The sequence below is a fragment of the Dermochelys coriacea genome, chromosome 13 (genome assembly GCF_009764565.3).
Source record: "Dermochelys coriacea isolate rDerCor1 chromosome 13, rDerCor1.pri.v4, whole genome shotgun sequence".
In the NCBI taxonomy this organism is placed as follows: domain Eukaryota; kingdom Metazoa; phylum Chordata; order Testudines; family Dermochelyidae; genus Dermochelys; species Dermochelys coriacea.
Genome location: NC_050080.1, coordinates 30,389,451 through 30,401,694, shown reverse-complemented (window position 1 = coordinate 30,401,694; position 12,244 = coordinate 30,389,451). Strand labels below are relative to the sequence as shown.

Genomic DNA, 12,244 nt, shown 5'->3' with positions numbered 1-12,244 from the left:
CACACTGGCCAGCGCCAGGAGGAGGTTGACAAGGTGGTCTCGTGACTTTGTGGGGCCACAAACGGGGTGAGCATAGATCAGGAGCTGCGGCGGAAAGTGCAACCAGAACCTGAGGAGAAGGTTCTGGAGGAGCCGGAAAAGGGGCTGCAGTCTGGTAAGCTCCAGGTAGACGTGCACCAGGGTCTCCCTCACACCGCAGAAGAGGCAGGTGTTTGGGAGGGGAGTGAACCGTGCCAGATACATGCCCCTGCTCTCGGCTCCATGAAGGGGCTGCCAGCTGATATCCTGGGCAGACTGTGGCACCAAGGTAGAATACAGACTGGCCCAGCCCACGGGGGGAGGTTGGGGCAGCTGAGCAGGAAGGATGGGGTGCCACAAGACAGATGGGGCTCTAAGATGCTTTTCCTTGGGGTGTCTCAGAGGTCAAAACCCCTATGGTACCTTGCAGGGCGCAATAATTTTCTTCCTGGCTGCTGCTGAGGCCAGTAGAGGGAGGCTGCTCCCCAGCCCCCGTGCCGACGCGCGGCTCTGACTGTGCCGGGAGGAAATTCCCCCTCGCAGCCCAGCCAGAGAAGGGGTCGCTGTTGCCTTGAGGATCCCACCGCTGGCGCCCCTCTCCGCCTTTTGTTCCCAGACCGTGCGCGTCACCGTCTCTGCGGCTGCTGGGCGGAGACACCCAGACGGAGCAGCGCTGCTGCCGGCAGCCCCGTGGCGTGGCGGAGGGACGCGCCTAGGGCCACCGGGCGCTGATTAGAGCCCAGCACCCAGCCAGCTCCCGGGCGTAGCAGGGAGCAGCGCGCCGATCCCGAGCTCCCGGCCAGCGGGCCGAGCCGCTGCGGTCCCCGGCGCGCCCAGAGGGATGCGCGCCTCCGGCCCGAGGCTCCGGGGCCGGTGAGCAGCGCGCAGCCGGCATGGAAGCGGCCGAGGCGGAGCCGAGCCAGCCCCTCTGCCCGGCCCCAGCGCCGCCGCCCGAGAAGAAGAAGCTGCAGCGGGCCCCGTCCCCGGCCAGACCCAAGGATGTGCCCGGCTGGTCCCTGGCCAAGAGCCGGCGCGGCAGCCACCCCGGCTCGCCGGCCTCGCTCTGCGGGAAGCAGGGCGCGGGGCCCGGGCACTCGCGGCGGCCGGGCGGGGGCAAAGACGGGCGGCCCGAGAAGAAGGGGAAGCAGCCGCAGCCCGCTGTCGGCCGGGGCTCCGGGAAGGGGGCTCCGGGCCGGGCCGGGGCCAAGGCGAAGGGGCGGTGCCGGGGGCCAGCCGGGGAGGAGCCGCCGCCCCCCCTGAGCCTGACGGACAGCAGCTCGGAGGGCTCGGACTGCAGCGGCTCGGAGGAGGCCAAGCTGCTCTCGCCGGAGCTCAGCGGCAGCGACCCCGAGTCCCCGGGCAGCGCCCCGGCCCTGCCCGCCGGCCAGGGCATCTCGCCGCCGCCCGACGAGCCCTCCGCCGCCTCGATGGCCAGCAGCCGCCTGCAGCTCAGCACCTCGCTGGCCTTCTCCGACCTCACCGAGGAGCTGCTGGACGCGGGGCAGGAGGGCCTGGCGCGGGAGCTGGAGGAGCTGCGCTCCGAGAACGACTATCTCAAGGTGCGGGGCTGGCCGGGCGCGGGAGGGCACGGAGGGGACCTGGAGCGGGGGTTGTGGGTCAGTGGCCGGGGCGGGAGGACCCGGCACGTCGGGGTCTGTTGGGGGCGGAGGTGTCACTCGGGTCCCAGCTGTGTTGTGCCCCGGGCTCTCGCTGCTCCCGCCCCCATAGGCCAGCGGTGTGCCGGGGCGGGGCACGGCCCCGGGCGCGGAGCGGCTGCGGAGCCGTTCGGTTTGTGTTGGGGTGATGCCAGGTTCATCGCACGTCCTCCGCGTTGTCAGCCGCGGGGCCGGCCCGGTGGCTGCCTGGAGCTCGGTGCTGTAGGAAAATCCATAAGGAGGCTGCCAGGTGCAGCTGCTGGAGGGAGCAGCAGGGTCTGTGTAGATCACTGTGGGGTGCGCTGCCCTTGGGTCCACCTGGCCTGGGGGGACAGGCTCCGGGTCTGGTTCACTAGCCCCTTACTGTCCCCCGCCTTACTGCTCGCTATAAGCATTGCCACTGGCGTTGCCCCATTTACGGAGGTGCAGTTCTCTTCCCCCCCCCCCCAGTTTAAAAGCTGTGGATTACTGGTTTAGACTCAGTTCATGCAAAGCCAAATAAAGTAGTAGGATGAGTTTTTTTTTTTTTTTTTTTTGAAAGCACATTGGCAGGAAGTCAGGCTTCACGCAGACAGGCCCCTTTCAGTATCCTGATACAGAGCTGCTGCAGATATTCAAAGTTGTCATGGCAATGTAACATTTCCTAGACCTTAGAAACAAACAATGACATGTTAAAAACTCTGCTCAAAGCTCATTAGACCTGTGACTTGGGAGATTTCTCAGCTCCGGAAAAGCATCACCATCCTTAACCAGACATGGCTCTGCCCCCTTGCCTGTGTGGTGGAGGTGTAACCCTTAACAACTGATGTAGAAATGGGGTTGGGGCTGGTCAGTATGCAATAAGGTCTGCCAGGTGGTGTGGGTCATACTGCCGCTCTGCCATGCTTGTCTGCTTGCAAGAGCGCAGCTAAGCAAGGGTGATGCTCTTGCAGTACTTGCATGCACCCATTGCCGTCGGGAAGCACAATGACTGGTTCACTGAGCATGTGCTGATGCGGTTGGCCTCATTTTGGGGAACAGATTTTCCAAATCATTTACTTTTCCATTGGTTCTTTCTCATGTGCGCCTGCATGCACCTCAGGGCCATTTTCCAGGCCTGTGGCTCTGCTATCTAATTCATTAACACATGAAACAGGATGGAGGGCTTGGTGTTTGGGAATGGAATAAAGGGGCTTTTACCTGTAGGGAGCTGGTCTGAATCCAGGCTGAGACAATGAGCAAAGTTCTCTGTGATGCAGAGGTTGAATATTGCTGGAGACTACAGGAAAATCTGTAGCTATGACTGTACTTTAAAGAAAAGTACAGAAAATGGGGCTAGGCGGGCTGCAGGTACCTTCTACCCCCCAAATGTGCCTAAGCGATGTGATGTTGGATGAGATAAATGTAGTCACCTCTGTAATCTGAAGAGCCATGTCACAGCAGGAGTGGGTTCAGAAAGGTGATTTTTATGCCTTTGCACCTGCTGTTGCTGAGGCCTCAGGTTGGAAGGCAGGGCAGTTCTCCGATGCGGAGGCCAGAAGATTGCAAGTGTGTTGGGATTTCAGCTCTGAGACAAGCACTGTGCAGAAGTAAAACCCTTGGGGATGCTTCCCAAGGCCTTTTGTCCGTTAGCAAAGCTCTTGTTCACAGCTGGAGTCCAAACTCCTGCCAGGATTAGTAGGAGGAGCTTTAGGGCTTTGATTTACTGTCAGTTGGAAAATACAGATGAGAATCCTCCAGTTTCCCAGGAATGTATTTGAAAACTATTCCATCTATCCAGCTTAAATAATTACACATCCCTGTGATCTCTTTCTGGTGACAATGTGCATATGTAGCAGGGTTACACATCTTACTAGACACGGGCAGAAGGATTCAATCCTACTGGTTATAAAATGAGAGACTGGGGTTCAACTGTGAGGCCCATGGCAATGCCTGAGTGACAATTGCAGCACCCTATCCCCTTTGCCACTCCTGTTGCTGGGAAGGAAGAGGGATTGGGTTTCTACTGGGGTGGATTTCTCCCTGCTGAAGACTTCATTTTTCATATTCATACTCTAGAGCCCAGCTATGCTGATGCTCAGACCTTTCCAAACTGCAGTAGAGTGAGACTGATCTGGTTGTGCAGAGGCATTGCTGTCTGCAGACTCAGGAAGTCAGCACCATGTTGATTTCAGGTGGGTCACCTTTGGAAGGTTTGCTTTGCAACCATGGGGGCGAGACTTTTTTTTTGTTTAAAATGGGAGAATTGTTAAGTTAGGCACTCACCAAGGAGGACTTCCATGTTGGGACTGGTGGGTGGATTTTTTTCAAGCCCTCATGTATAGTACGATTCCTGCATTTCTGTAGCTGAATATATAATTGGCTATATAATAGTACAGCAATATTTCCTGACGTTAGGGAAGAGCTCCCAAGTGGATGAGTGATGCTCTGCTGCAGCGGTACATGTGGAGTGTGGCAGAGTGTCAGTAGTTCTGATCACACCTTTCTGACTTGTGTATCCAGTTATAAGCAGCTTATTTCAGGTTCCTTTCCTGAACCCTCAACCTCAGCCTGTGGAGTAATACACTGTGCTCCTGCTGGTACGAAACCGCAGACAGACATGCCCTCCTGTGCACTGCAAAAGAAAGCAAGTTGCTGCATGAATTCTGCCCAGCTTTTCCCACAGGGGTATGGGAATAACAATATGGTAGACCTAGGGAGCCACTTGATAAAATTGGCTCCACATTGAAATAAGTGTTCATGGACGACTATGTTTTAAGGCCAGAAAGCATCATTATGATCATCGAGTGAGTGTGAGCTTCTGTATAAGACAGTCCAAAGAATCTCCCCCAGTGGTTCTTGCAGCTAGCCTACAATGTCTGGTTGAGCTAGAGTTTAGGGTTGGAGGTTCTCCTGACTCAAGTTCATCCTTCTTGGTTATTGATAAATCACTTATTTTCTAGGCCTCATGAAAATACTGACGTCCAAATGCTTTGTCTTCGTCATGGTGCGAGTTTCCACCAAAAGCAGGTATTAAAGAAAGAGATTCCTGAGGAGGAGGCCCTTCCTTGCCCCATTTCTGACAGCCCTAGTAGAGCAGGACTATGCTAGCATTATGCACAGTATGTTTATGAGCATCAAAGTATAAACACTTCCAGCAAAGTGCAGCTTCATATAAGTTAGCATTGCCTCTCTCCTTGGATATGATTATAAAAAGTGCTTGTTAAATGGAAAACAAATAAACCAATTCCGCCCCTCACTCTTTCCTTTCTGCTGCACGTGCATCCTTGGGACACAGGATTTTTCAAAGACTAAGAGGGCAAATTTTTGTGGGAGTCCCTTGCTAAAATATTGGCAGCACTGAAAGGGATCTCTGTGCTGCACCAAAGCTGTAGGCTCTTGGGGTCTGGGATGTTGTCTAATCTTTAGTAAGATGAGCTAAAACCAGAATCACTTAGATTCCCGACCACCTCCAAATGTTCAGGGTTTGTATGAGATCAAGAAGCAAAATGCCACTAAGGTTTGGTTTTGCACAAACACCTCAGTTCTGCTCAGCTCTGTGCTTATGACTGGATAGGTAATAATTTGTATCTTGTATGGGGGAGGAGCAGAAACGTGCACAAGGTCTTTAAAATGACCCTGTTTGAAGGTGTGTGTGTGTCCCGGCCTGTGCTGTATTATCCCAGAAGTGCAGTGCAATTGGACAGAAGCTAGTCACTGAAACCTCTAAACCCGACTGCTGATACCTCTTCCTCTCTCTGATCAGGAGTGTTGGAGGGAGAGGACTGCTCCCCTCTGGCTTCTACTGTAGATACATGTGAGAGCTCTGTTGTGTGCACCTGCCCTGTCCCTCCTCAGCCATCCGGATTCTATTGAAAGCATTTCTCCTAAGAGACAGCAGAATTCATGTTCAGATTGTGAGCTTTTCAACTGGAGGAGCTGTGCCTTTAAGAGCCTCACCAGCTGCCTTGTTGTCACCCAGCAGCGTGGTGAGCAGGACCCCCGAATCCCTGCTCAGCAAAACGGAAAATGTGAGATGTGATACGAAAATGTGAGATGTGATACGGCAGCAGCTGTGAAGAGATGTGAAGACAAAGAATGGGGACTGGAGATCTAGTTTGGAATGAGGGGAGGGCAAAGCCTTCAGACCAATCCCTGTTCAGTCAGAAAAGGGTCATGCTACAAACATTAACAGATGGACTGAGACCTGCCGCAGCCCAGGGCTTTAAACCTGACTCTGCTCATCCCAGAATTAGGCTTGTTAGCACCCCCTCCTCCCTCCAATAACCTTCCGCATTTGATTTGTATTGATTTGTATTGTCTTGCGACGCCCTTTTTTTGTATGTGAACGGTTTGTGCTGGGCTCTGGTTGATGTTGTTTTGTGTTCTCACCTAACGGAACAAGGGGGAAGCAGGAGATGCCAACAAAATGTGTTGATGAGCTCCTGCCAATATGCCCCTCTCCTGCAGAGGTGCCCAGGCTTTGTTGGCAATATGACAAGACCCCCAAGGCTGCTGCTAGTTTTCATTAATGGGATCAGATTGCTACCGCTCCCATCTCAGAACATGGCCTTGTGGCACCAGGAGGCTATAGGTCCCAGCATGTCTCTGCTTGCATCAAGGTGGAGGGTTGCATTCTGGGACCTGTCACCTCTGCGGGCCACTTGCTCGCCCTCCTGCAGAGGAGAGTGCCTGCGGCTCTGCTGTAGAACGCTGGGTGCATGTGGCCACCCAAGTCATCGTGCTCTCTGTAGCCAGTGCTTTGTGGAATATCCTGCAAGTTGTGTGTGATCTGAATGCATAGTGTGAGGAAAGAGACTTTGCGGCCCCTTTTTATTTTTGAAATGTTGCATGTTTGAGTTAGCATTGATTGAAGCTCTCAACTGTTTGGCTGTTAATTTATGGGGGCAGCATAAAGCTGTGAATTGTTTGTTTTTTTCCCTCCTTAACACATTTTAATCTCTGCTGAGCCGTGTGCTATCTGCTGGCAAGATGCAGTGGGGTGTTGCAGCACTTGAGAATCTCTTCCAGGTTGCCATGTGCAGAAGGCACAGTCCAGCCTTTCATTATTGCACATCAGTGTAAAACAGATGTGCTGTATCTGGTTATTTGCCTAGCACAGTGGAGGAGGAGCCTGGGTTTACAGACTGTTTCTGGTTTCCAGGGCTAGATCAGAATAGCTACTGCTTTTCAAGAATACTTATTGTGTTTTCACAACACAGGAATACATACCGCATCTGAACAACAATCTCGGCCGGATGTGGCTAGGTTACATCATACCATTTCCCTCCGGCCCCAACCTGCCCCATCTTGTATTACAGGGTTGAAATAAATTATGCCAACCTGGCACCAGTCTATTGCTTTTATATTGCGAAAACCAATATGTTTCCATCGCTATTTGGGGGCAGAAAAGGGGAACACTCTGGAGGATCTGGTGAAGATTTTCAAGAGCAATTAGTGATTTTGAGGTCCCAACTTGAGCGGGTTTAAAGGGGCCTGATTTTCAGAGGTTGGGTGCTCAGCACTTTGAGACTCAGGACCCTTTGAGGCCCTTATCTCTTCTGAAAATCTTGGCCTTAGATCCCGGGGTGAAATCCTGCCCCATTGAAGTCAATGGCAAATTGTGCCTTGACTTCCCTGGAGCCAGGATTTGGCCCCAGACTTGTGAGGAGCCCGAAACTGATCAGTCTGGGGAGGAGCCAGAGGGAGAATGAGAGCAGGGAGAGGAGAGGGCAGGGATAGGGGCAGATCTCCCTTATCATCATTCTTCCAGGTATGTCTCAGAACCACCAGTATAAATAACAGCCATTCTCCTGCAGCACATTGCTGTGCCCCACCGTTTGCTCTGTGGGCAGATGGCTACACGTCCTTCCTGGAACAATGGCAGTTGGCTAGCAGCCTGGCTTGTGTTGGCATTGAAAGCTTGTGCTCTCTGCGTTGTGCCAGGCTTCATTCGCCCACTCAGGCAGCCTCTGGGATTCTGGGGCACAATCTCTGGGTGGTTGCTCTTGGCTCACCTGTCTGTGCAGCCCCCAGGTGACAGACGGCTTCGCTCACTAATGCTGGTTGACCGCCACTCAGACTGACTTGTTGAAATACATCAATCCTTGCACCCATTGGGTGGGGCTGAGGATTCTGAGTTTTCGTTTGAGCCGGTGCTTTGTAGCTGATCTTATCCCAACCTCTGGCTGGGGGAGGTGACCTGCTGTCCCCTTGTGCTGTGCAGCGCCCAGAGCTCAGGCCTGTCACAGCAGAGGTCAGCTGTGTCTGTTGGGGCAGGGGCCCCAGGAGTTTGGGATACAGCATGGCATGGGGTCCGGAAGCCTCGGCGGCTTCCTTCTTACTAATTCCCAGTGGAAATCCCCATCTCATTTTCTCTGGTAAGTTATAGCATGATCCCCCTTCTCTAGCACTAATTGAAAGCTGCTGCTTTTGTTCTTTAATCTCAGAGGAAATGTCGCCTTGTCATTCCTGGCTAGTAATCCCCATTTTACAAGGAGAGATCACAACCACACTGCACTGCCATCCTGCATCAGATCCGTGGGGCTTCTAGCCTATGACCCAACTCTGACTGGGTCTGGTACCAGAAGCTTTGGGGGAAAGTGTGAATGGGTATATGCACACTTAGCTAAACATATACACAAGCTTCTGTTCCTATTATTGTCACCATCTCTTGTTTTCTCTTCCTTCTCCCCTCCCCATTGTGTGTTGTCCTTATTTAGACTGCAGGCTCCTTAATGCAAGGACTGTCTTCTATTGTATATTGTCCAGCATCCAGTGAGGCTGGGCCTCAGTCCTGATTGGAGGCTCTGCATCCTACTGTAATCAACAGTAATAAATTCTATCGTAACAGGCTCATGAGAGAAGTTTTTCCGTAATTCCAGGCATGTAATAGTTAGCTTGTGCCTTGAAGCAGGAAGGTTGATATCCCTTACATATTTTCATCCTAACTAACATAACAGGTGATATTCTTATTATCCATACAACTGTCTGATGTCTTTTGACTCCTACTAAGCTCTCTGTCTCAATATTTTGTGCCAGCAAGTCTCACACGTTAATTATGCACTGTATAAAAAAATTCCTTTTACCAGTTTTAAATTTTCTCTGTACTTGCAAATACCTAAGCATTTGTATCACCACTTGTGTGAGTAGTTCCATGAAATTAAATGGTCAAAATCCTGTTGACTTCCGCAGAGCCAGGATTTCATGCGGTGGGTCTACTCACAAAAGTAAAGTCATGCACACGCATAAATGTTTGCAGGGTTGGAACCTAAGTCTTTCTATGCCTGTCATCAGTTTTGTTGCTGTTGTCTGGACCTTTGCCACTTGTGCTCCTTCCTGAGACAGGGTGACCCAGAACTGGAATGCCATAGATACAGCAAGGCTGCAGCATTGCTTTTATATAGGGATACAGTGTGTCCAGTAACAAGAAAAGGAGGACTTGTGGCACCTTAGAGACTAACAAATTTATTTGAGCGTAAGCTTTTGTGAAGTGAGCTGTAGCTCACGAAAATTTATGCTCAAATAAATTTTAGTCTCTAAGGTGCCACAAGTCCTCCTTTTCTTTTTGCGGATACAGACTAACACGGCTGCTACTCTGAAGTGTGTCCTGTGTGATTTCTAGCCCTTTCTCAGACCTCGTTTGTTCATTGAGCTGCCCAAGGTGATGCCAAGGGACTTTTCCTGAGTGGTAACAATTAATGTGCAGCCCATCCCTGGATATGATCATCCAGCTCTCCCTGCTATCACCTTGCACCTTGAGTTTCATCTGCTGTTGTATTTTTCAGTTTTTAGGGCTTTCTGAATTTCCTCCCAATCTCTTCTCTACTCTTGACACAAAATTATTTATGTCATCTGCAAATTTTTCCACCTCACCATTTAGCTCTTTTTGCACATAATCAATACATTAATTAGAGAAAAGATTGTGAGGACCACTGTTAACCTCCTTCCAGGCTAAAAATGAACAGTTGGTTTCTGTTTTTTCTCTTAATCAATTTCTAATTCATGACCGAACTTTAGCTTTATCCCGTGGCTTGTCTACACTATAGCAGCACAGCTGGGCCTCTGTAGTGTTTCATTGTGGACACGGCCTATGCTGACAGGAGGGGTTCTCCCATTGGGGTAGGTAATCCACCTCTCCAACAGGTGGTAGCTAGGTCAACCTCGCACGTTCTACACTTGGGGTTAGGCCAGCTTATCTACGTCGCTCAGGGGTATGGATTTTTCACACCTCTGAGCGCTGTATCTGAATCGACCTAACTTTTCAGGCCTTAATTTCCTGAATTGTCTCCTGTGAGGGATTCTCTCTAAGACTTATTGGAGGTCTAAGTAGTATCTCTTCTGGTTCTCCTTTAGCCACCTTTTTGGCTGACTCCCACAAGAATTCTAGGAGGTTGAATTTTCCTTTGTAGAAACGGAGTTCATTTTTTCCCTTTGGATCTTGGTCCCTTAGGTGGTTTAAATAAGGCTCATGGGACTTCCCTGGTTCACCCCAGCACTTTTTCCAAAGACAAGCGATTTTACTGATAGAGTTCATACTTCTTTTGGTAGCTCAGCTGCTTCAGTCATAAGTTTCTCTAGAACTCTTGGGTGTGTTGGGCTGGGAAACTTCTTGCTCTCTAGTTATCTTGTTCCAGCACCTCTTGACAACTGATGGTACTTCACATTTGTTACCTGAAGAGTAGCTTTGGGGGAGGTATCTTCCCAATATGTGTTGAGGTGAATACTGATGCAAAGGAGGCATTTAGCTTCTTTTTATTGTCTTCATCCTCCTGGATGAGTGCCTGAGGTGCGGCTGACTCAGGCTTCCTGCTTCTGATGTGCTTGTCCTATGTATTCATGTCTCTGCCTATCTTCTCTTCTGACTGATCCCCTCTTTGCCTTCCTAATTTCCAGCCGCATCTCACTTGTCATAGTTTATGGCACTTTGTATTGGTGATACCTGACCTGAATTCTCAGTTTTTGAAGGATCTCTTCCAGCTGTTGTTCCCTGCCATTCTCCCATCCTCTCTTTGGTTGGTTTGTTTTTTTTGTTTTGTCTCCCTTCTTACTTAAGGGCTGTGCTTAGCCCCCGACCCCTCCTAAAACACACACATGAAAAAAGCAGGAAGTACCATTTGCCTTTGCAGACGGCTGTTCAAGTGAACACTTCAGCTCTGCAGGAATGTCTGCCTTGGCCCCGTGCACAGTCACCTGGGTTTGCTCGGCCGTCCCTTTGGCCATCTCCTCGGTGGGAAGTCGTTCCTTACATTCAGGCTAAAACCTCCGATTTGTAATGTCTCTCCATAGCCCCTTATTAGAAGCCTGTTGTGTCACTGCAAATAACTGCTCTTCCTCCAGGGAGTGGGCAACCTTCACTAAATGGAGACGGTCAGCATGTCCCCCTCCCCCATCATTGGCACTTATCCAAGCTGTGATGCACCCAGTGAACTCCATTCATGGGAATCAATTCCTCCAGCCCCAGGGAGACTTGTTTGGCTTCTCTCTGAACTCTCTCCAATTTGTCAGCATTTTTCTGGCCTCTAATTCTAATCCATTTATTATGGTTTAGAGCAGTGGTTCTCAACCTGTTTACCATTGTGGGCTGCATATGCAGCTCTCAGTGTTATGTGGGCCTCATCCACACTATATCCATACTACCTGTATGGCCCTGAGGATGTCACGTGGGTTGCCGCTGTGCGCTGATTGAGCTGCGGGTTGAGAACAATTTAGGGGAACAGTTTGCTGCGAAAGGAATGGGCCATCCATGTAATATGCAGAGCCACAATTTGGGATTATGTGGCTTTGCTGCTGTGGTTGCAGAATGGCTGATGGATTTGTTAGCATCAGGAACACAGGCTGATTCCGCAGTCCCTGGAAAGCTAGATGCAGCCTGTCCGTTTCCCCTCCCACTTCCCCCCCCCCCGCCCCAAACCAACTCTGGAGCTCAAGGCCGGGACAAGGCAGCGTCCTTGATTGTCTTGTGCAAAGGTATCTGCTGGGTCAGCTGTGCTCTCTGGTAGGGTAGCCTGAATAAGAAGGGCTTGGGACTCCATGGCTGGGTCTCATCCAGGGAGCTCTTTAGAGCTCTGATGAGGAGATGGCCACGTTTTCTTGGTATAGTTGATGCCATCCTGGCAGTAAATATGTAAACATGAGTATTTTTTTAAAGCACAGAGTTTCTGCCAGTTTCTGCTGAATTAAAAAACCCACAAAGATTTGAGCCTTTGATTTGGTGTGAACCTTCCAGAGGTGAAGCTGATGCTGCCTACCTGAGTCTGCAGAAAGCCTGACACGCTAGTTCTGAGAGGTGGGAACTGTGCAGCATTCACCTGTTCACCGGTACCGGGGCAGAGCTGGAGGGTGTGTGGGGCGGTTGTTGAAGGGAAGTTAGGGGGAGTAAAATCAGTCCTTGTCCTAAATTTGCTGATTTTTCTGCACTTCACCTCCAGGGGCCATTGTGTGTGTGGGGAGGAGGACTCTCCATGTCAGCAGCTGCATGGGATGCTGATAGCCTCTATGGCTTGTTGTAGTGAGGAATACAGTGAAGTCTAGCTGCTGTGATGCGATTGAAGTTGTTTTAGATTGTTAACATTCAGTAAACCAGCATTACCCTGCTTCAGCCCCCGATTCAC

The 12,244-nt window shown here is 50.9% G+C and overlaps 1 protein-coding gene across 8 annotated transcripts in view; it reads left to right on the top strand.

The window, feature by feature from the left end:
* Positions 1 to 677: 677 nt before the first annotated feature.
* The window catches only part of SOGA1 (suppressor of glucose, autophagy associated 1), a 106,204-nt gene continuing 94,637 nt past the window's right edge, over positions 678 to 12,244 (top strand). For 4 of the 8 annotated variants that reach the window (XM_043495523.1, XM_043495524.1, XM_043495525.1 and 1 more), the window contains exon 1: positions 680 to 1,577. In XM_043495523.1, coding sequence (XP_043351458.1) covers positions 912 to 1,577 — 666 coding nt within the window. In that variant the 5' untranslated portion in view covers positions 680 to 911. Of the gene's footprint in view, positions 1,578 to 12,244 lie in introns of all 8 variants that reach the window. The other 4 variants (XM_043495526.1, XM_043495527.1, XM_043495528.1 and 1 more) reach the window with 3 other exon arrangements.